This window comes from Euprymna scolopes, chromosome 10, assembly GCF_053919585.1.
Source record: "Euprymna scolopes isolate OS-2025 chromosome 10, ASM5391958v1, whole genome shotgun sequence".
Classification (NCBI taxonomy): domain Eukaryota; kingdom Metazoa; phylum Mollusca; class Cephalopoda; order Sepiida; family Sepiolidae; genus Euprymna; species Euprymna scolopes.
In genome coordinates, this window is record NC_136491.1 from 96,266,928 (window position 1) to 96,290,911 (window position 23,984).

The following is a 23,984-nucleotide window of genomic DNA, read 5'->3' on the forward strand; positions in this document are numbered from 1 at the left end:
GTCCAGTGTTATCTCTATATCAAAAGACAAAAATCTCTATGATGTACATATCTGTACGAAATGAAAATATGATATTCCAAAAATCATGTAAATTAATCAAGTTTTTTTATTTTGTTACTTATGCACTATTATGTCTTAGGTAGGCATTAGTCAGTCTGTGAGTAACATTGGCCATAAACCAACATGTTATGATCTTGGTTTACATCGTAAAGAGACCAAGAATAGGAAAGAACTCGTTTTTTCTTTGTAACAACGAGGTTTATTTCTTCATTATTACAGCTGTGATGTCATCCAAGTAATCGTCTTCTCTCATGTGATCTCAAACGTTATTCATGCCTCCCAGCAGATCTCGGACGTTATCCTGTTCCGTGCTCCATGTCTCTCACATGATCATTCTATTTCTCCTTTTTATAGTCTTTTTTTTTCTTTGCTGGTGACGTCATTTTGCATGCATTTACATATACGCATCCATGCTATGTTGCATGTGGGTGTAGCTAAAAGTCAAAAACTACACAAAACCCACACACAAAGCTGACATATTCTTTCTCAACATTAAAATAAAACTTATTTTAATGTGAACACCAAAGAAAGAATACTGGAAATAGTATAAAATTGATGATTGAAAATCGAAAATAAAATCAATATTAAAATCAATGAATAATTTGTTACTGGAACTTTTGGAGATTGACTGACATGAAGTACAAGATACTCTGACCAACAAGAAGTTTTAATCGATTGAGATTGTCCTGTACTGAAAGCCAATCGATAATTGATACACTAACGAACCAATGAAAAGATTGGTTGTTGTTGTTTTGACTTGAAGCGTCAGGTAACCTTCATTAAAGCAAGTAACACCGTGGCGCCATCTTCTGGTCGTGTTTTTAGTTTTCACTTCCCAGAAAACATGTCTGGAACTCAATTTGCTTATGGCTCTATTTGCATACAAACCAAAAGAATTAGATTGCATTCTTTTAATTAAACATTGCAAAAGTTTTTTTTCTTTAAGTTTCTGGTATTTTTTATCCATGTGTATGCGTGTATATGTATAATTCTGTATATATGTATAAGTGTGTGTATATATATATATATATAATTGTGTGCATAAGTGTGTACATATATGTATGTGTGTATATGTATAAGTGTATATATGCGTGTTTGTACATATGTGTGTATGTGTATATTTATATATATATTAGCTTTATTTTAGGAAGGATCATTATTCCCAATGGCAAACAAAGAAAGTATTAATGAAGAACATAGTATTTCTTTTCATTTATTATTTCATTGATTGCGCTCCAAAGGAAACCAATATTCTCTTTAGCGCCATGTCCTATGTAGATGAATGTACGCCCAAATACAAGAAGGTTGCATCGTATATCAGTCAATTCATCTTGAGAATCAGCAGTTTTTTTTTTTTTTCTCCAAACTCAGTAAAATTTTATATTTGATAAAAAAAGAATATATTTTTTATATTTTTATCAAATATAAAATTTACTGAGTTTGGAGGACATCAAGAGGACACACACACACACACACACACACACACACACACACACACACACACACACACACACACACACAAAAGCTTTAAATAAAATACGCGGAAGTTTCTCTAGAGCTCTTTCGGCTATCATCTCGTCAGGAGGAAAATCGATAGCGTAACAAAATAATATTATCTCAAAAGTTTAAAGAGTTCTAATGGGGAACTATTAAATGTGCCAAAAATACGGGGGTAAACTAAAATTAAAATTATTGTCGCTTAAAAACGATTAAAATATTGGCACAATGAGGGGAGAAAAAATTCAAAGAGAAACAATGCGTTCGCTGTTTCTTTTTGCCGGCACAAAGAAGGTTCACGCACCACGATAGAGACAGACTCCAAAATCTTTAAATGGTTTCTGGAGTATGCAGCACCTCGAACCATTCTATTTTATATCTATCGGCACAATATGGATTGTCAACCAAATGCTGGCCAATAGCAGAGTCCAAAGCTGCAGAAGGAGGGAGACTACCAGATCCCATCCTCCCTTGTCTCATTTTAGATGGAATGTACTGGTTTATACGAGTCAAATAAATATATATATATATATATATATATATATATATATATATATATATATATATATATATATATATATATACACACACACACACACACACACACACACACACATATATCTATATAATTATAAAACTCAGATCAGCTTGCTTGGGCGTTTAAATCGTCCATCCGGTTTGTAACTTCCGGTTTCAAAAAATTTGTCTGCTTACCTATTTCTTAAGTCCGATATTAAAAGCTACTGCTGCTATTCAAAGCATACACAAGGTCAACAATATCTTTTGGTTTTAACTTATATTTAAGGAAAACTTGTTAAAACAAATGCAATTTAACCCTGTTGAATTAAAAAGTGATTTAAATATAAATATACAATATATATAGCTATAATCATATTTATAACCATATTTACTGCTTTTAGAAGCGCTCCTGTGAATTCTGACGATTTTTTTTTTTTTCAGGCTTTACTTAACAAATATTTCTCTTCAAGAAGGGGTGTAGAAACTTGGTTTTAGTGATACTTTTACTAGGACCTCTTTAATTTTAATTAGTGTTTGTAGTATTGCTCTGGGGCTTTCTGAGTTTTATTTTTCCCACTCATTACTTAAAATGGTTTCTATAGACAATACAAAACAATATAATCTCAAAATCACTTTTTATTTTGAACAATTTTTCAACTTACCCTTTAAGGGCCAATGGGTAGACTAAATAAAAAATAATGACGGTGAGAGGGGGCAGACCGAATTTTTCTAAAAGTGAAAAGTTGTAAAAATAATAATAATAATAATAATAATGGCGGGGGAGGAGGCTAGAGGAGTCAACATCAAATTGGGGCTGTAAGTCGGTTCTGAAAATGGGGATCGATTTACTAGAACGTTGCATATGAAACTGAACCCCTTTCCAAATCTTTAAATATTCATTTTTTTTTTTTATAATCTGGTAGCTTAGTGTCCAATAATCCGCTTGCTGACATGCACCTACACAATGTTAAAAAATATTTCATTTACCCAAGTTGTGCGTGATTAGAACTAGAACTTGGTTTTTAAAAAAACTAGGTTTTTTGTGTCCAAAATTATTTATTTACGATTATTTTATTTGTATTTTTCATTGCAAGTTGAAACTGTTTTCAAATAAAAAAAAAACAAAAAAAATATGTTTTTCTAAGGTAAAAAAACAAAACAAAACTATTCGGGTTTATTTACAACCCAACCCAGCATAGTTTACCTCCTAAAAAAAAACAAAAAAACTCAAAATCTACTTTTATTTATTTTTTTGTTTTTTGGCTAATACATTTCAATGGCCTTTAAAGATAATATAGAAGGAATTTTTTTTTTAAATAATTAAAATTTAACATTTTAGCATGGGGATCACTTTCCTATATAAATTGTATGTAAAATGAGACCCTACTTCTTGGAAACGTAGCGAGATATGTAATCGTTAGCATTATTTTTCAAGTTTGGTGGCGGGGGTGGGAGCAGAAAGGAGAAATAGGGTAGGGGTATGGTCATAAGTTCCAAAATTTTTTGAAATATGTAGAAACACTTAAAAATGTGTGTGCGGGGCGGGGGTGAGTGTTCATTATTTTTTTTTTTAAAGATTTGCTTTGCAAAGGTCTCACCATTAAATATTACTTAATCAATAAATTATTATTATTTCCTGATATTTTTATGGCGATTAACACAAAAAAAAAAAAAAAAAAATAGGGTGGACCTGTACAATACACACTCTTTCATTGTATTTTTTTCTTTTCGTATTTTTTCTTTCATTTTTTTAATAAATATTTGTTTGCACACGTGAAATTGTGTATTGTTTTCACTGCTCGCTACGTTTGCTTTTGCACATGCGCATTCAATTTTTGCATGTTTATACATTACTGCTGTATACTCACTATTCCATAGCTAGCTATAACATATACAGACCCAACGGATCGTCTACACGCGTGCGCGCACACACACACACATATATATATATATTATATATATAATTTTATCATATGTGTATATCATCAAATATAAAATTTGAGTTAAGAGAAAAATAACTTGCTACCTCTAAAGATGAATTTACTGATAACTTTGCTTGGCCTGGTCATAAAATATGTTTAAATATGATATTTTAATTTTTCCAGATTTTGTATATATTTTTATAGAGTCGTGATTTCAAAAGTAAAAAAAGTATTTGAGTGCCACAGCTAGAATTGAAACCGAAAGCAAAACTGTGGCATTCAAAGCTGGTGACGTTACCACTATACTAACGTGACACGCATATGAACTGATTAAAAATTAAAAATAAACTAAGATTAATGTACAAAATGTATAACATTTTTTTTTTTTCAATTTTGACCAATTTTTGACCCCTTAAAAACTATTTTAACCGGCTAAAGATCCATAAAAGAACGGTTCATAAAATCATTTGAGACCCCTAGCACCGCTCTGTGACTTTTAGTTTCAGAAGAGATAGAGTTTGAAAATATGGAGACACAGACAGACATATAGCGTTTTATATATTAGATTAGTTTTTATTTTTCTTACACGAAAAAGCATTTTCTTTGTTTCCAAATATATTTTTGTAAAAAATTGTAAAATATTTATCTTTTTGGAAACTACCCTCTTTTTTTTTTTATCTAACTACACTGTTATCTTTTCATATTTTAAAATTGGACCTGAATAGCATTTAAGCTGACAAACAAATTTTGATTCTGCCTAGCCACTTTTCATTTGTTATTGTTGTACCATGTTATTGGCAATACAATTTTTATTTTATTTCAGTTGATTTTTACAAATTATGTAGTCATGGCCGCACAAGTGGTTATATGGAAAGAGTTTTCAACTGATAACTATAGTTATTCTTATATAGAAAATTATAACAATGTGTTTGTTAAAATGAATAAAATTTCATTTTAATCTGAGCTTTCAAAATTTTTCCCTTACAAAGTATAAAGTTTGTTAGGGATTATCTCCCTTGAATAAGAACTCTCTCCCATATTAGCTATCTATTTGTATAAAACAAGTTGTATAAAAACTTTGTCGGCTTTATTGTGCTCTCATGCTTTTATTGCATTTTTTTGTGCAACTCATATATTCTGTTTGTTTATCAAGGGGAGATCAACCCACACCATATGTACTGCTTATCGCTCTTTGATCACACCCCTTTTATGTTCATTCACATATATTTTTATGCACGTGTTTTAAGTTAAAAACATAAACATAAAATATAATAAGAATGATAATATTAATAACAAATTAATAATGAAATTAACAACAAAAACAAATCTCCAATATAAAAATAAATGAATGAATAAATAAATTTTAATAAACTCTCTGACCCCCCCCCCCCGTTATTTGTTTGCGTGACAGCTGACTTGGTTATATTTAGCAGCAATGATTTATATGTGAAAGAAAATAGATACAGAGATTTGTAAGTTAAATGCAGCCTCCGGCTATCTATTTTTGTTCATACGTCACGTCACTTTACCATCCCGGTAACCTACATTGCTAACATCCTTCTTAAGCACTAATATATTTGTTTACCAGCAATGCTTCAAGCAAACTCCCTCTTCCACTTTTTTTTTTTTTTTTAATCCAAAAACCCCATGTTTCAATTCATTCCACATGAAAACTTTCATACACGTAACATCACGTGTTCAGGTTTAATAAACAAAAAAGGAAAACATTTACCTAATAACTAAGGGATTGTAGGAGTAAGACGTAGGGATTAGTTGTTTTTGATCTGAGTCTTTTTAGGATTAACTCCTGCTTAAGTGCGAGTTGTTCGAAATCTGAGGTTCTTACGAGAACAGCCAATACGATTTACTGTGAAAAGATAAAACGTCGACACGTGTCAGATAAAACAAACACAGAACATGTTGTGTCAGCATTTTACTTGGAAAATTGCCTTTGCTGAAAGTATAAAATAAATGCAAGGAACTAATACAATTGCAATTGTGATTTCTTATAAAAATTTGTTTCATCAAAATCTCTTTGGCTCAAATTTATATTTGATACAAACAAAAGCTAATTTCAGACAACACTTTTTTAGAAAAAAGATTGTAAGGTTGCATACATTATTAATTTAAATTGGATAAAACATTTGACATTTTATAAATACTATTTACTTCAAAAACATTTATTGGCTTGTATAGTTGATATAGTTGTATAGTTAGAAAGTGTGCTGAATGAAGAGCCAAATTTTTCGTCATTAGTAATGATAATAATTATTATTGTTGTTGAAATGGTTTTTATTATCGTTAGTGTGATGATTAATATTATGATTGTTGCTGTTATTATTATCACCGTTATTATTGACTGCATTCCTATGATTATCTTTGTTACTATAATTGTCTAAGTGACAACAAGTCTCCCCAGATTTCCAGTATTCTCCACCTCTTTCGATAACCTTTGTAGATAGATCTGCGTTACCACAACAGTCACTTATACATGATTTCTCGTTGGCAGCAATCATTGGTTTTCACTGGAATTTGGGTGACAATAAGCCTCCCCAAGGTCGCTGTCCTCATTTCACTCATCCAGCAGAGGTCTGGTCAGTGCTTTCTCCTCTCTGTCTTTCCATCCTCCTCCTCATTATTATTATCTTGGCAATTGATTGAACTGGTACAGGTTTGGTTGATGTTTTCATTGAACTTCGACTTTTGACCTTGATGAAAGGCATTGAGGAGACATATTGGAATGCACATATACATAAAAAATAAGAAAATAATAATAATACCAAGTAGTCTCTGAAACGATCGTATGCCAGACTATTGTTGACCCAAATTCTAGGAACAGTAGTAATAAATAATGTAAAATTATTTACTTGTTTATCACTATTCAAAATTGGAGTTAAAACATTACCTTGTACGGTCTCTACCAAATTATTCAGCCAATTTCTGATCTAAACATTTGAAATTTTACATAAAGGGTATTCAGAGATAGGGCAAGATTTTTAACTGGTTTACGTCGAAAACTTGAGCTGCCAAGGGGTCAGATTACAAAAGATTTGACCTTTGCGGTGTCTAGCAAACTACTCAGCCAATTTTGGGTCTAAACATTGGAAATTTTACATAAAGAATATTCAGACATACGGCAAGTATTTCAATCAGTTTTGGGGCGAAAATTTGTCTGCCAAACGGTCAAAGTTGACAGTTGACTTTTGCAGATTCTACTAAAATTCTCTGCCAATTTTGGGTCTAAAGACTTGAAATTTTAGATGTAGGTAACGTGGACATGGGTAAAACTTTGTATTTTGATTTGAGACCAAAATAATAAATGTTAAGGGGTCAAAATTGGGGTTCAAGTTAGAAAAAATTGACCTCTGCGGTCTGTACAAAATTACTCAGACAATTTTTGGTCTAAACATTTGAAAACTTACGTAAAGTGTATTCACACGTAGAGCAAGTTATTAACAGTACATAGGGCCCGAGCAAAGTCTGGCTGAACTGCTAGTAATAAAAACAAGAAACAATCGCAGACATATGAAGAATTGTTATAAAAATAAATAGTCCTAAAATAAAAGATTCATGAGAAGCAAATTTTTCATAATTATATTTTTTTCATTTAAAAAAGCTTGGCTCACTTTAATACATAAACGTCTGTCTGTCAGTCTGTCTCAATTTTTTCAAACTCTATCTCCTCCAAAACGAAAAGTCGCAGAGTGCCGCTAGGGGCCTCTAATGATTGGATTTTTTCACAGGCTGTTCTTTTATGGGTCTTTAGCCGGTTAGAATTGTTTTTAATGGGTCAAAATTGAAAAAATCGTTTCGTACATTCATCTTTATTTTTAATCGCTTTATATGCATGTCACGTTCGTACAGTGGTAACGTCACCAGCTTTGAATGCTACATATTTTACGACTGGGCAAAGCCGAGCGCCCCCACCCTCACCGCTTGTCAAACATACTGTGCTTTAAGAAAGCTCTTATTGACTAAAACATCGATTATTCGATCCAATGAAGATTTTAAAATTTAACTTTCTGGTTTTTAATAATACGTATATTAGTAGAAGAGCACTTCAGAATTTAAAATTTTCATAGCATACGTTTCCATCAAATGCCATTGGTTGTTCAAACTTGCCCCAAGGTAAATCGATAACATCAAAACCATACAGATCGTTTGTATTATTTGAATTATTCTACTGCTTTCATTTTAAGTGTTATTTTCACAACGTTTCAGCTGATGTAACCACCGACCTTCTTCAGGTGTATCTTGTCGAACCCAAGAATATTTCTGTCAAACTCAGGAATTTGCATAAAATTTCAAACGGAACCCTTTATTTAAACTACGGTGGTACAATGCTCTTCTGTAAGCCACGACCAGTAAAAGTCTTAAATAATTGGCAATCGTACTTAGTGTCACCCTCAATGGAGATTGAACCTTCAACCTCCAGGAGAGCATCACAACTGAGTTTTACCTAGTATTGTATCTGCTACACCATGAGTCTAATAGAAAATCTCCAGAGTTCGGCAAGATATATCTGAAGAACGTCAGAGGTTACATAAGACGGAACCTTTTAAAAATGACACTCAAGATTAGAATGGTAATTCAAAATAATTCATATGGAATAGCAATTTGTCATCTCCAAAATTCAGAACAAAGATATAAATTTTTTCTTAATTTTTCTTTTTCGTCCAGTTTTGGTGCCAAGGGTGCTGTGTCTCTGGACTCCAAAGTGGGTGAAACCAGGCAACGTCTCCTGCCTGGTAGTTTGGTCGAAAAGGCTTGACATCAACCAGGTTATACTGCTCCTTATGCACTTGAAACACTTCCTCTGTCTACGATGCCTTCTTCTGCTCCGAGGTTTTCAAATGCATTACAGAGTTGATGCAAGAGGTTGTACATTATGGTTGAACCAGCTGAGATGCAAAATGTGTAAGTTATTCGTAATTTCACCAATACCAACTTCTGGTAAAAAAACAACTGACAGGAACTTTTCTTCAAGGCATATCCATCTGATATCATTCGTATTAAAGTTACAAAAAAATTGAATGAATTTAGTGAGGAGTAAGGTCATTTTTGCAGGACGGAACACAGAGACGTACACATTGGACCAACCTGTTTTGGTCTGTAGCATAGGTCTTTGGAACGCAATAACTTCTTCTTGAGGTCATTTCTCACATCTTTAATCTTGTCGGTACTGTTGCCCCTATAGGAAAGCATACCACGTGGACAGCTTTGACTCACCTTCTGTAACGGATAAAGAAAGAGAGCCATACAGAAAGGAGTTTCTGGTTAGAGGAATCACCATGCTAGTTCTTCCAAGAAAATCTGGCAAATGTTCAGATTAGCATTGGGGGGGGGGTGACAAATGGCACTAAAAATGGTTCAATGTTTTTCTTTCTTTTTTACATTTTTTTTTTTTTTTTTTTTTTTTTTACCCCCAAACAAGGCATATTACTACTTGGATGTAAGGTGCTACTATTTGGGACCATTTCTACTGGAGAATATGTGAGGGGATGAGCCAGATGTCTGTTCACATTACATTTAAACTTCTGCATGTCAGTACAGTCAGGAAAGCATAAAACACGATGAGAATTCCAAAGTCTAGGAGTCTGAGGGAAGCTTTCCAGTATCTAGAAACCTATATAGTGAAGAGGTGGGATTTTGCTGCTAGACAGCTTGCTGGGTGAATGAATGTTGATGAAGGTACAGATGCAATGAGTTCGATAGAGCACATTCCATTGAAATACTTGTCAAATAGACACAAGGATGCAACATTACAGTGATGAGACAGGGTTTGGAACTTGATTGATAGTGTGGGACCTATTGGAGATTCATTTTTTTGTTTTTTTTGGACCCTGTCTAAAAGGGAGAGGTTAGTAGTAGATGCACCAGTTCAGACGCCATTTTTTTTTAAGTATGATATGAACCTTTTTGAGTTAAAATCTATTTAGTAGTTTTGCATGAAACCTAAAGAAAACACTTGTCAAATTAGTAATTATACCTGTATCGTCAACATATTTCCATGATAGAAGTGTGATATGCTGCCATCTTATAAATATTAACAGAACTACCTGATGTTTAAACACACCTGCTATTGTAATACTTGCTCTATCAAAGATATTGAGCTATTTGGATTGACTCAATTCCACTTCATGCCATATATGATACTGCATTATTCCTATTTTTTCCTTGTGGGCAACACTATGTACTTTGTCTGGTATACAACATAAAAAAAGACTTTCTCCTAGGCAATGCTGCGTTTAAATACTCTTGCTCTATCTAGAATATTGAGCACTCTTTGATTACTATGTAACAATTATAAGATACAATATTGTGTTATTACTGCTATAAATCCCGGGAAACATTGAGTAGCTTTCCTAGTATAAAATAGTTAATGTTGTTGTGATGTTTATTTTTCTTTGGGAAATGCAGCTATTAAACATAATTGCTCTATTGAGGATATTGAGCATTTTGATTTGACTAATGCATACTATTTACCGGATACGATACTGTATTATTTACTCATTTAAAAAGATTTTTATTCAGATTGCATGCGTGATACTAAATAGATTTTAAACTCAAAAAGGTTCATCATGACATAATCTATAAAAATAAAACATAAAACCATTTTATTGCATATACATACCGTATTTTTTTTTATTGCCATCTGTCCCCGACGCTAATCTGAACATTTGACAAAAATCTACATGAAACATTAATTTATGTAGTGATTGAAGTATAGAATGATCCTAAAAATGCTACCCATATAAACTTGCTTATGCCTGACTTAGCCACCAAGGTCCAATCATGAATGCTCAACAGGCTTTTATTTATCATAATTCAATGATAAGCGCACTTGGGTACAATGTGCAAAAATTGTCTAACTCTAACATGCCTCGCTCTTAGCATTACACTGATTTTGGTTGCGATGACTCTCCTCAACACGGGAATAATGTGAGAATTGTTTTTAAAGACATTATCTTTGAGATAATTGTAATGTTGCAGGAACAAACAAATAAAAAATAAATAGGTGACTTGTCACATCTTAGAAGACATTTTGCAGGTAAATTAAAATTATTTGAAAACCAGAAAATGCTAAGGAAAATTTTATTAAATGATAAAAAACAAAAAAAAAATGGTTTTATCATTTAATAAATTTTCTTTGGCATTTTCTGGTTTTCAAATAATTTTTAATTTACCTACGAAAATCTCTAAGATGTGACAAGTCTCCTATTAAAAATATGGACCACCCAGTATAATGTACACATCAATTAAGACGGACTACTATCGTCAATAAGAACAGACGTTTTTTTCTTCACTCCATGAGGACTTAATCTCAAGGACTTTAACATCTAAAATGGAGAAAAAAAAAAAAAAAAAAACTAAAAAAAAACATCCTTCTTTGATTTGATGTTAACACTGAAAGTTTCAGATAAAAAAAAAAAAATGATTTTATCATTTAATAAAATTTTCCTTGACATTTTCTGTTTTTCAAATAATTTTAAACAAAACATAAATAAAAATCCGGGTCGGCATTTTTGCTTTTTTGACAAAAACATTTATTACCGTTACTCTCCCGTCTCAACACGACTTAAGTCTCTCGCTTCTTCTCCACTACACGCCGGCCGTAGACAGCCATTTCTTATACATCCATCTTTTTCCACCGCCCTCTTTCTTCTCCCTTTATTTTACACGTCCATGTCCTTCGGCGCTGACTTTGCTTTTCCCCCGACCACGTGGTGTTCGTTTTTCTTTTTCTTTAGACACAAGCTCGAGCACACTTGCCAATTTGCATACGCGTTCAAACCCTGTTCCTGCTGCTAATACACTCGCTTGCCATCCATCCTTCAACTGCTGCTAATATTTTCATACCTACTGTTGCCCCTATAGGAAACATACCACGTGGACAGCTTTGACTCACCTGCTGTAACGGATAAAGAAAGAGAGCCATACATAAAGGAGTTTCTGGTTAGAGAAATCGCCATAGTAGTTCTTCCAAGAACTCTTTTGCGGGTAGAGTTAAGGTTTGGTGACTACAAAGCCCATTCAGAAATCACATCTACTGATCAAACGATCACCAAAGTGTTCCTACATATTAATGAATGATGATAAAACACAAACTGATGAATATTTTTGATTGAAACTTAGTGGACAAGTCAAGCATAGACTAGAGTTTATTTGTATGAAATATGGTTGGATTATGGGAATGATTGTGAATTTTATTAACGAGTCTATAAGTGGCATTGTTTGTTTTTTTTTTTTGAGGAGGGAGGGGGGGTCACCATGTTGAAAAAAAATGACGTAACAAATCTTCTGCATGATGATGAGTACGAGGCAAAACAGAGTGAAATGTTGAAAGAAATTTTTTTTTCAACATTAGACGAATTTAAAAAAAAAAAAGAAAGAAAATTCATTACTTATTCAATTTAACAACTTTGTGTCAACATCTTTCGCCAGCTTACATAAGTAACCGAAAGATACCGAAGCGATTATCCAATCAGCTGTCAGCAGATGAGTTCAAATGAAAGTGTGATATTCATTAAATCAAGACAAATTTTTTTAAACTGAAGATGATTGTTAACACACTATGTCCATGTGAAATCTACTCTTTCCTAATGTTAAGAATGGCTTTCTAAATTGAAAGCCATTTTTCACATAGGGAAAGGGGGGCATTCTGTTTTATATTTATTGTTTAGCAGTCTTTGGTTTAGCATCTTGCAGCTGCTCATGTAATTTGCCGATGCAAATTTGCCAGAGATTTAATTTTAAACTGAACAAGTACTGAAAAGTCAATTGTAGTTGATTTATATATATATATATATATATATTCCAAGTAAAAACCATTTTATTTCAACGAGGTTGTTGATAGTGCTCAATTAAAAAGAGATACTATTTTATTCAATTTAGATAAATAAAATTACAATAAGTCGCAACAATAAACTTACTGTTTCAGTCTTAATACATCGTTAGGCAACATGAGACCTTGTGTCTTATTCGAGGTGAATCATTCAATCAAATTCTGTTGGACATTCATTACTAAAACTTGGTGGACAACTCGAGATTAAATGACTGGCTTCAAATAAAACCGGATGTTTCTTATCGCCTAATGATATCTTTCAAGACTGAAACAGTAAATTTATTGTAGCGACTAATAGTAATTTTGTTTACCTAAATTGAATAAAATAAAAATCTATATAATTGGAGGAAAGGATTTAAAGCCTCCTAGAATGAGCAAATAACCAAAAGGACACGTTTTGTGTTAACACCATTTAAAAAAAAAAAAAAAAAAATTATTCTTTACTTTGGATTTCTGGTTTTGTTTATTGTGTATAGTAAATTAAAGATTTTGATAGATAAAACAAAATCCGATCTTTTTAAATTTAATTCAGGCGTCTCCAAAGTTTTCTGCTGCATTGGGATTCGCTTTCTTCATCAAAAAGTTTTCACAGGAATATATGAACTCAAAATATTTGCCAACCAATAAAAATCATTTTAAACTCCAAAAGTGTTAAAATGTTTTCTACTTCTAATGAGGGTATGACTCCAATGATTTCGACGATCGTTTTTATAACCACAAGTTATGACAATCAACCAATCAGAAGCTTTAAATTTTATTATAAAAAATATTGAATTTTGGATTCAATTCAGTTTGCTGTCAACCTCAGTCTCCAAACGACTGAATCGTGACTGCATTGATTCTTCGCTAATTTGATTTATGGGCCCAGGACGCTTCCACTCATAACAACCTTGAGTGAAATTCAACAACGCCTGTAAATAGTGTCATGGTAAACAGAAATTCAGAGTTCTTCCAGGGTACACCTGCGATATGGCACGTTTTGACTCTCACGACTGGAATGTGCTATGTTGAAATTCCTCTTAGCCTGGTGCTATGTCTCCAGTGAACACAGTTACCCAGATGATAAACACACCCTCAAGGAATTTAGAAACAGTCTTTTTGATGCTTTTTTTTCTACTTCTTGTTCAAGAACTTTAAAACTTTTCAACAAACTTTGATCTTTCAAAGTATATTTTACATTTCTGTAAAATTGGTAATATAAATATATTTTGTTCGTTAATTCATGTTTTCTCACTTTCATACTAAAATTCTTGTGGTTGAGTTAGCTGTTGCTAACTGGTGACCCATTCGTAACATTAATGTTTTTATCTTTTTTATTCACCAATTTAACTAAATTAATCGTTTGCATTGTTCTTGACACTTTTCAAAGACATTACTACAGTAAAAATACACTACCAGGAGCAGCACTATACTTGTCATCATCAGCTGATTTCTCATATCCGAGAATTTCAATTTCCTTTTCTTTTAGTATTTGGTTCGCAGATGGCTTCTCAAACCAATCTGAGCATAAAATCTGCATGAGCAAAGAAAACTAGCAAAGTTTAGCAATGAAATGGGACTGTTCAGCTGTTTTTTTTTTATTTATTTATTTTTTTTTGCCTGCCTCTTAATCTCCACCAGTCTCCTTGTTTCATATTGTTTGGTACTAGATAGGATAGATCACCACCACAGGTGCTGGTCTTGGGCTGTTGTTTCTCCAGGTGTGAATGTCAAATCCAGTGTTTTTCAAGATGGTTTGAGTTACTCTGAGTACAGTATTTGTCAGGGAAACCTGTTCTCATCCATTCTGAGGACGTGCCCCAACCAATTGAGCTTGTATCTCATGACTAGGACCATGACAACAGGATATTCTTATTGTTTTGACTCTCGAGTATACATCCAACATAGTTAGACGCAGTTAATCAACCGAGAACCACATCACTCTATATAAAAGCATATAAGATATCAACGGATACACACTCGAGAGTCAAAACAATGAAAAGAATATGCTGTTGTCCTAGCCTTACTCATGACTATACTTGTAAAAAAATATATATATATACTAGGTAATTATGTCATTAATTAATGAACTTTCTTTCTGTCTATTTTATTTGTTTATAATTTAATCAGACGTAAAAAAATTAAAAATATCGGTGTTAAGGCAAAAATGCGGATTTTTCGGTCGATACTAATTCCAGTGCACCTCAAATCTATTTGATCAAATTTTTGGTTGTTATACAAATGTCCATTTAACATTTTCTAAGTAGATATTTTTTCACTGTTTAATATAAGACTGTATTAGAATAGACATTTTAGATTCTGGTACAAAATCATTTTAAGAGTTGGATGAAAACTAAGAATTGAGGTTTTTAATACAATGGTTTTGAAATATCATTGCAACTCTTTATAAACAAAACAATGTGACGCGCTTTGTTTGAAGAAATTTCGTTCTATAAAATGCTTAAGATCTGGAGTGATTATAAAACCCTTCAAGTATTGTTCTTTCTCTCTCCATTTCTATTTCTCTCTCTCTTCCTCTCTCTGTATCTCTCCATCTCTCTCTGGTCCCCCTTTCTCTCTCTCCCCTTCTCCATCTCTCTCTGGTCCCCCTCTCCCTCACTCCTCCCTCTCTATCCCTCCCTCTGTCTCTCTCCCTCTATTTCCCTCTCTTTTTCTTTTTTATCTCCCTCTCTATCTATCTATCTCATCCTATTTTAGTCACCTAAATTATTTACAATGAATAAGGTATTGTCAAAACATGGATAAATCTATAACAGCACCGGGATGAACTGGTAAAACCTTCCTAATTAAATTGATTTTGGTAATCATTCAATCACAAAATGATATAGCCTTAACTATTGCTTCATCCGAAATAGCTGCAATCTTACTGCTTTGAAATTACCATTAAACATTTAATTTATCAAAACTCTCACGCGCAATTTCTCCAAAATATCCAGCATGGGAAAAATATTGCAGAAATGCAAACTTATTGTTTGGAATGAATGCACAATGTCACACAAAACAATCACTTGATCGATACTTGCAAGATTTGCGTGGCAATGTCAGACCATTCGGGAATGCAGTAATATTGCTTGCAGATTTCAGACAAACGTAACCTGTAATTCCTTGATCAACACCAGCAAATGAAATATATGCTTGCCTCAAATACTCTACTTTTTGGCGCCATGTAAAGACATTAAATTTAACTCAAAATATGTGTGTCCAGCTGCAGAACAATTGACTGGGGGGATATTTTTGCATCAATTGTTGGAAATTGGGAACGGAAAAGTGCCTGCTGATCAGAATTCAAGGGGAATTTCGTTGCCTCTTAACTTTTGTAATTTAGTTACATCAAAAGAAGAGTTGTTAAAAAAAGGTTTTTCCAGATATTCAAATTAATTATAAGAATTCTAGTTGGCTGAGTGAATGAACCATTCCGGCAGCTCAAAACAAAGATGTCCATGAACTTAACGATATTATTCAGCTTTAAACTTCAAGTGAAGTAGTCACATACAAGTCTTAACAGTGTTGCGGCAGCAGATGAAATGGTTAATTATCCAACAGAATTTCTGAATTCACTAGATTTGCCAGAGATGCCACCGTATGTAATTGACAATGGACATACCAATTATCATGTTGCGAAATATCAGCTGACTCAAGCTTTGCAATGGTAAGCGACTTGCAGTAAAAAAATTAATGAACAACATCATAGAAGCAACAATCTTGATAAGCTCTTTCAATAGTGAAGGTGTCCTCATTCCACGCATTCTCATGATTCTACCGGATATGCCATTTCAATTTAGGAGATTGCAATTCCCAATTCGATTGTCGGTTGCAATCACCATCAACAAAGTTCAGGGACAATCTTTACAATTGTGTGACTTACATCTACACACTGACTGTTTCTCACATAGACAATTGTAATTGTATGTTGCATGTTCTAGAGTCGGCAAACCAGAAAATCTCTATATCTGCTCCAAAAATGGAACAAAAAATATTGTGCATCCACAAGTACTTGGAAATTAAGCATTTTCCCTTTTTTGGGATTTTTTTCCATTTCACCAAATTGAGCCACAGCAACGTGTGGCAGAGTACAGCTAGTATATATATATATATATATATATATATATATATATATATGAGAAGGGTACTTACTGACTAAACAACACATGTATGTATTAAAAACACTCAATAACGTGAATTCCATGCATTTTAATCTGATAATTTCCTATAGGGATGAAATTAAGAAGCACCCTCTCTCTCTCTCTCTCTCTCTCTATATATATATATATATATATATATATATATATATGCTAGTTTATATGTTTGAATTTCATTCAAAAGGATCAATTTTCACATAAAATTCAAAATTTATTGCTTGGATCAAAGAATACAAAGTCTAAATTAATGTCCTTAACCCATGAGTTTTCAATGTAAGCACTTCTCCTCAGAGGAAAATCCTTTTTATGAATATCCAATGGAAATTATGAATATACAACACTATATTTTATTTTACATTTTATTATTGTCTTTGGCTTTTTTGAACTTCAATTCGATCGTCGAATTTTAAAAACTTTAAGCAAAAAGAACTTACTTCTATCCTCAGATATTACCATTATCGAAATGGATTAATTTTCACAAAAATTCCTGCCTGCTTTTAATATAAATTTTTCCAGAAACTCCCAGTTTTTACTCACACTTCACAAACCTTAACACATTATCGATATTAAAATTTTTTTAACAATTCTGCATTTGGATACAATTCATCATATTCTTTTCTTTACCTTCTGCATTGATTCCTTTTATCTTAAAAGTATTTCACTTTTAATATTTTTCTTTGTATGTGCAAAATAATTGTTAACCAATATTAGTATTTTGCTAGAAAGTTTCCTCTGAGGAGATGTGCTTACATTGAAAACTCATGGGTTAAGGACATTAATTTAAACTTTGTATTCTTTGATTCAAGCAATAAATGTTGAAATTTATTTGAAAATTGATCCTTTGGAATGAAATTTAAAACATATAAACTAGAATTTTTATTTGCTCTATCAAGTATATTGAGCAATTTGATTTGACTGTGATTGCCTTATGAATATTTCCTTCTAGTATTCTATAAGACTAGAAACATTTAGATTCACCAAATTGTAATCTAAATCATTTCAATACCTCGAAGTATTTCTATTTACAAAATTTTATTTATGATTTTTTCTTTTCATCCTTGAGAAATCGGCTTCTGCAAGTGCTAAGTCTATTTCTATTTTACAATTTAAATTAAGGCTTTTTTTTTTCATCCTTATATAAATGAATTCTCTTTTGTAAACTTTTTAGAAGACGGATTATGTAGGTGCTAAGTCTGTGATAGGTTAAATTTAGTTTATTTTTTTTCCGGGAATTTAAACTGCATTCTTTATTTTTATTTAAGCTTCTTTAGACATATATATATATATATACATATATATATATATATATATATATATATATATATATATATATATATATATATATACATATATATACATATATATATACACACTAGAAGCAGAAGTTTCTTGCCTTTCTCATTTTTCCACCCAACTCTGCTTAATTGATTCCATATTCTGTTTGGGTATCCATTACTCCACTAAAACACACTCTAGATCATATAGTATGACAAGCATTGAATTAACAAATTAAAACAAGATTCTTCATACCTTGAAAAATTGAAGCTAAAATCCAAATGAGATATTTCCGAGAAATAATGAGTCAATATGGCCGAAAGACAAACAAAACTGAAGATATGAAGTTTATATTTGCAGATGGTTAATGATTTTGCCAAATGTCCAATTATAGTCCTTATAAGCCTCTCATAAAGGATCGGCTCATTGGGTGGCCAACCGAGTTTCTTATAGCAGTGAAATGAAATCTAGAGAAGTCAAAAGTAATTTGAACTAATTAATTAATCTGTATATGATTTTTTTAAATTTTATTACATAATAATTTATTATTTTATGGGAGGAAATTGAGAAATGTTGATTCCCCATCTTTATCGCAGCTTATATCTTTTATCAACAACGATGCATTTTGTAGCATATAAATTACCCTCTCTCCTTCATCCCCAAACATAATATTGCTTTATTTTGTGTGTGTTCAGTTATTTTAAAATTAAGAAAAAATATAATATATAGATTCACTCCAACTATCTTTTTTTTTCATATTTAGACTGAATTATTATTTTAATCTTAATTAAACAGCATAACAGTTGTTTTTGGCCTTCGGGCCAAGATCAAAGTGTAGTATCTGTTCCGGCAGATACTGCAAGCTATGACTAGCAAAGACCATATGTGGGGGCAACCCCACATGCCTGACCATTAACCAGCTCCCATTTCCTACCTCTCGGGAGCTGGTCCCCTTTTTCCCTTCCCCCTCCCTTCACTCCTCACATTAAAAATCGGCCTTGTGCCTAATTTGCTCGGTGGGGGAGCAAATAAACACCATCTGTTCCGGCAGATGCTGCACTTAAGATGATATGTGCCGGTCAGTGGAGGGGAAGCCCTCTATACTGGAACAATTATTATTTTTGGTAACCAGAGTGCCCCCTTTTTGCCTACTTTTAGGGGAGCTGGTTTTTACCTCACATTAAAAACGGCCTTGTGCCTAATTTGCTTTGGTGGGGGAGCAAATAAATACCATCTGTTCCGGCAGATACTGCAAGCAAAGACCAGATGTGGGGGCAACCCCACATAGCTGACCTTTAACCAGCTCCCATTTCCCACCTCTCGGGAGCTGGTCCCCTTTTTCCCTTCACTCCTCACATTAAAAATTGGCCTTGTGCCTAATTTGCTCGGTGGGGGAGCAAATAAATACCATCTGTTCTGCAGATGCTGCACTTAAGGTAATTTGTCCCAGTCAATGGAGGGGAAACCCTCTATACTGGAATAATTATTATTTTTGGTAACCAGAGTGCCTCCTTTTGCCTACTTTTAGGGGAGCTAGTTTTTACCCCACATTAAAAACGGCCTTGTGCCTAATTTGCTTTGGTGGGGAAGCAAATAAATACATTAATTAAACAGCATAAAAAAATAATTTCTTAAATTCCAACATTTTTTTTTTCATATTTAGATTGAATAATTATTTTAATCTTAATTAAATAGCATAAAAAATAGTAATTTATTTAGTTCCAACATTTTTTTTTTTTTTACCATAATTCATTAATTTTATAAAAGCAGAAGAAAATGTTATGCCTCCAAACAGGCAACGTCGAGTAAAAACTGTTAGTATACTTATATTTATTTAATCCTTCCACCGCTTTGGCATATGTCCATGCAGACATTTAATGATATGCATTGGATTTAATTTTGCCTCAACTCTAAGTGCCTTTTGATTCAATTGTAATTCGTGATAAACTATAAAACTTGCCATTTTGTTCCTTCGAAAATGAAGTCAGGCTTTTTCCATCCCCCTCCCTTTTTTTTTTTATAAAAGTGCTTTATGGGAAAATACTCAGATGCGACAAGGTTGTATTTTAATATCATTTAATGCCATTCATACGAATCAAAGTGTTCATTCAATACTACAGGGATATGTAGCCTCACCAGAAATTAGCGATGGGACAATTTGCCCAAACTTCAAAGTTCTAAATGTATAGCCAATTGTTAAAGATTTTTTTATAAGAGTATTTTTTTCCCCCTAATAAACTAAAAGGATAGAAATATTGGCATTTCTATATGAGAAATCCTTAACCCGGGCATTTCTGATTGTGTTTTCCGAAACAAACCAGAAATGACAGTCATTGCTGAACAGGCAATACATACCAACATTAAATGAACCAATTTTTTCAATCTTTATTCGAAACCTAACCATTTTGATAAAAATCAATTTAAAACAAAAAGTGCATTTTTAATAATCAGTTTTGAAACCTAACCATTTCGATAAAAATCAATTTAAAACAAGTGTATTTTTAATGATCTGTTTTGAAGCCTAACCATTTTAATAAAAATCAATAAAAAAAAAAGGTCTATTGTTTTGACGAGCTTTGAAACAAAACCATTCAAAAAATAAAAAAACAAATTTAAAAGAAACTGTATATCTTTTTTACCAGTTTTGAAACGAAATTAAAATCGAAATCAATTTAAAAAGAAAAGGTGAATTGTTTTGAATTTGAGTTGCAATGATTTTTCGCACCCAAATTTCATGTAGATTATCTTATTTTGAGAAAATAAACGAACCAGAAAATAAAAAAAAGTCGGATTTCATGACTCAAATAATTGAATAGAAAAAAAGAGACAAAATTGCCAAAAAAGACACCTACCATATTTACTTCATCATGTTCATCATAATCTGAAGACATTCCATCGTCGCCAGTGCTGTAACTGTTGCTTCTCTACAAACAACACAAATAGTTATTTAAGACAAAGAAAAGAAGCTTAGTTTGTAAACCTCCATTTTTTGTGTAGCCATTTACTGATTGTTTTTCCATCTTATTTTATTTTCTCACCGAAAAAAAAGTTCATCCCAGTTTTTGTTATTAATAGTAAAAAAAACCCCAAAAAACTTCAAATATTAAATTTGTTTCAAATATAAAAAAATTCATCGTTTATTTCTCCCCCCTCCAAAAAAATGGAGTCTACTTCAATAATTTATCATAATCAAAATCTGCCTTTTCTACCTCCATTTAAAAGAGTTACACATTCAATATCAGTTGAGTTTCTTATTCATTTTGACTATTGCAAAATAAATTAGAAAAAAAAAAAAAATGCCTGGCAAAAATATACAAAAAATATAACCACTATTACCAAATCTAAATTGATACAATTTTAGTGATTGAACCTTTATTGTGCTCATATTTTATTTTGAATTGAATTTTATTGAGCTTAAACTGGGTGGACCAAAAAGATATGTACATTTTATTATTGCTATTATTCTGATGAAAATTAATTCAAGACAGATATTTCTCAGAAGGATGAAGCAACACTGCATTACTCTAATGCTGCACTGAAATACCTTGGCCTACACATTCTCCAGGCCTATCTTCTTTGGATCAATTTTTGTGCAGATAAGCAAAAGAAAGATTCTGTACTAACAATCCTCAAACTCTTGCTGCAATGAAGATATAAGTAGAAAGACCGGTTTTCTTTCTCTTAGACTAGTTGCTTTAGCATGGTCTACTCTATTATTTTATTTATAGCTAAAGTGGATAAATGGGGGTCATACCTTTCCCAAGCATATTAGAAAAGGTGGCTTTACAATAAACTTATTGTCAGCTAAAATTCCCAAATGGTCACCCATCCAAATACCGACCAGATTCAATTTTTAACATAACTTGTGTACAAACACAACTATTACCAAGAGAAGTAAACTAGCTAAAAAAAAAAAAAGAAAAAGAAAAAGATATAAATATCAAACTAAGAGACACAATTGATACAAAATTGTGGTGCTAATCCAATTTCATTCCAATATTAAATAAATTATAATTGCACAAAAACTTTATTCTGTACATACCTGTTAAGTTAAAAAAAGAAAAGGGGGCTGTACACCAAAATTTATGCAAATTTATCCAGTATTTTTGTTTTTAAGAAATCAAATCAAATCATTTTCATGCAAACTTTGACATGGAAGGAGAGAGGGTTTTGTTGACTCTTAAAGTTTGAGTTATGTCCCTTTAGCATTGTCCTATATGAAGGTAAAATATTGCTAACTAGCGGGGGTACCCGGCGTTGCCCGAGTGTTTGTTTCCGGGACGGGGGGGGGGGGAGTTTTAAAAAATGTTATGGTAGGTAAGTAGGAAGGATCAAACCCGGAGTCATGAGTAAAAGTAGGAAAATAAAGTGTGAAAAAAAAAAACAAAAAAAAACATCTGCAACGTTAACAGTTCGGCCACCAAGAAAAGTCCATTCCAGTTGTTTAGGAAAAAAAAAACAAACAAAAAAAACGACTATGGTAGGTCGGCGCGAACGTGAAAATATAATGTGAATTGTCCAGCACGCTAACCACTACGCCACAGAGCACTGCAGCTTAGTTTAGTGATTTTAAATAACTTCACATGAAAGAACTACGAAGCCAAACCGGTGTTCTCTTCTCAACTGTTCCTTGTGAACGATCCCCAAACGGTGTTAAGTGGTGGCAGGGGGAGGAGGAATTTATTAGAGAGAAAATATTTTACCACTTCCATTGATCTTAACCGATTTTGGCCGTGACTTCTCAGCAGAAAAAGTATAGAAATCTAAGATTATCGAGGAATTTGAGAAATAATAAGCCTATAACACACCTCAGATATTGTTCTGCCGTTTGTGCATATTATATTTGCATGAAATATCTTGAGTTTTAATCCTATTAAGGTCAAAATCCGACGGGAAAAAATGAGTTCATTTTATTTATATAGATAGATAGATAGATAGAAGAAGATAGAAGAAGATAGATAGAGAAGAAGAGAAGAGATGAAAGAATTCGACAATCAAATTTTTTTTTTTTTTACAAAAATAATGAATTTGCATAATTTTTGGTATATTGTCTTTTTTTTTTTTTTTTACCCAACTTGCAAGTACACAATAGAAATTTCTGTGTCATTTTGTTTATTTCCGTTTCATGGACAGTTTTTAATATTGAGACAAAAGTGGATAAGCACCACAGTTCTCTCTAAGTTAATATACATTTTAAGTTGCTAACTATGTGTTCCAAATTGTCTACAACTTGAAGGACTTGCTAGAAATATTAGTAAGTCATAAAAACACCATTTTTTTTTCTTTTCACACTAACCTATTTTTGTGTGTGTCCCCCTCTCCCTCCTATATTCAGGTTGGGTTACAGTGAATTCTTTTCAAGAAATATTAAATTGGATATCAGCTCTTGGCTGCCAGTTATCTAAGCGGTGGTTCTGGCCAGGAAGAGATATCAACTTGAAATTACAGGAAGAAAAAAAGAAGAGAGTGAGCAAGAAAAAAAAGATGTGTGTGGGTGGGTGGGGGGGGGTGAACTTATTGTAAATGTTCTATAAAAATGGTAGAGTAATAACATCCTTTCTTTCCTACTTGAAACTCATTACTTTAGGTTCTTGTGACAGTTGGAGATCAGAGGAGGGCCTGATTCTGAAAACCTGGCAGATGAAGGTCAGGAAGAGGATGAGGATGAGGAGGAAGGCTAATATCACTGATGTAAGAATGGGTCATAATCTGAATTGACTTAACAAC

General features: G+C 32.5%; 1 protein-coding gene across 28 annotated transcripts in view; it reads right to left on the minus strand.

Moving 5' to 3' along the window:
- Positions 1-23,984, minus strand: part of LOC145286154 (uncharacterized) — an 811,438-nt gene that overhangs the window by 55,870 nt on the left and 731,584 nt on the right. For 17 of the 28 annotated variants that reach the window (XM_080134917.1, XM_080134912.1, XM_080134915.1 and 14 more), the window contains 2 exons: positions 21,110-21,181; positions 9,099-9,230 (listed from right to left, as the gene is read on the minus strand). The exons of the other annotated variants lie outside the window; for them this stretch is intronic. In XM_080134917.1, the coding sequence (XP_079991043.1) occupies positions 9,099-9,230; positions 21,110-21,181 (204 nt within the window). The remainder of the gene's footprint in view (positions 1-9,098; positions 9,231-21,109; positions 21,182-23,984) is intronic. 28 annotated transcript variants of the gene reach the window in all.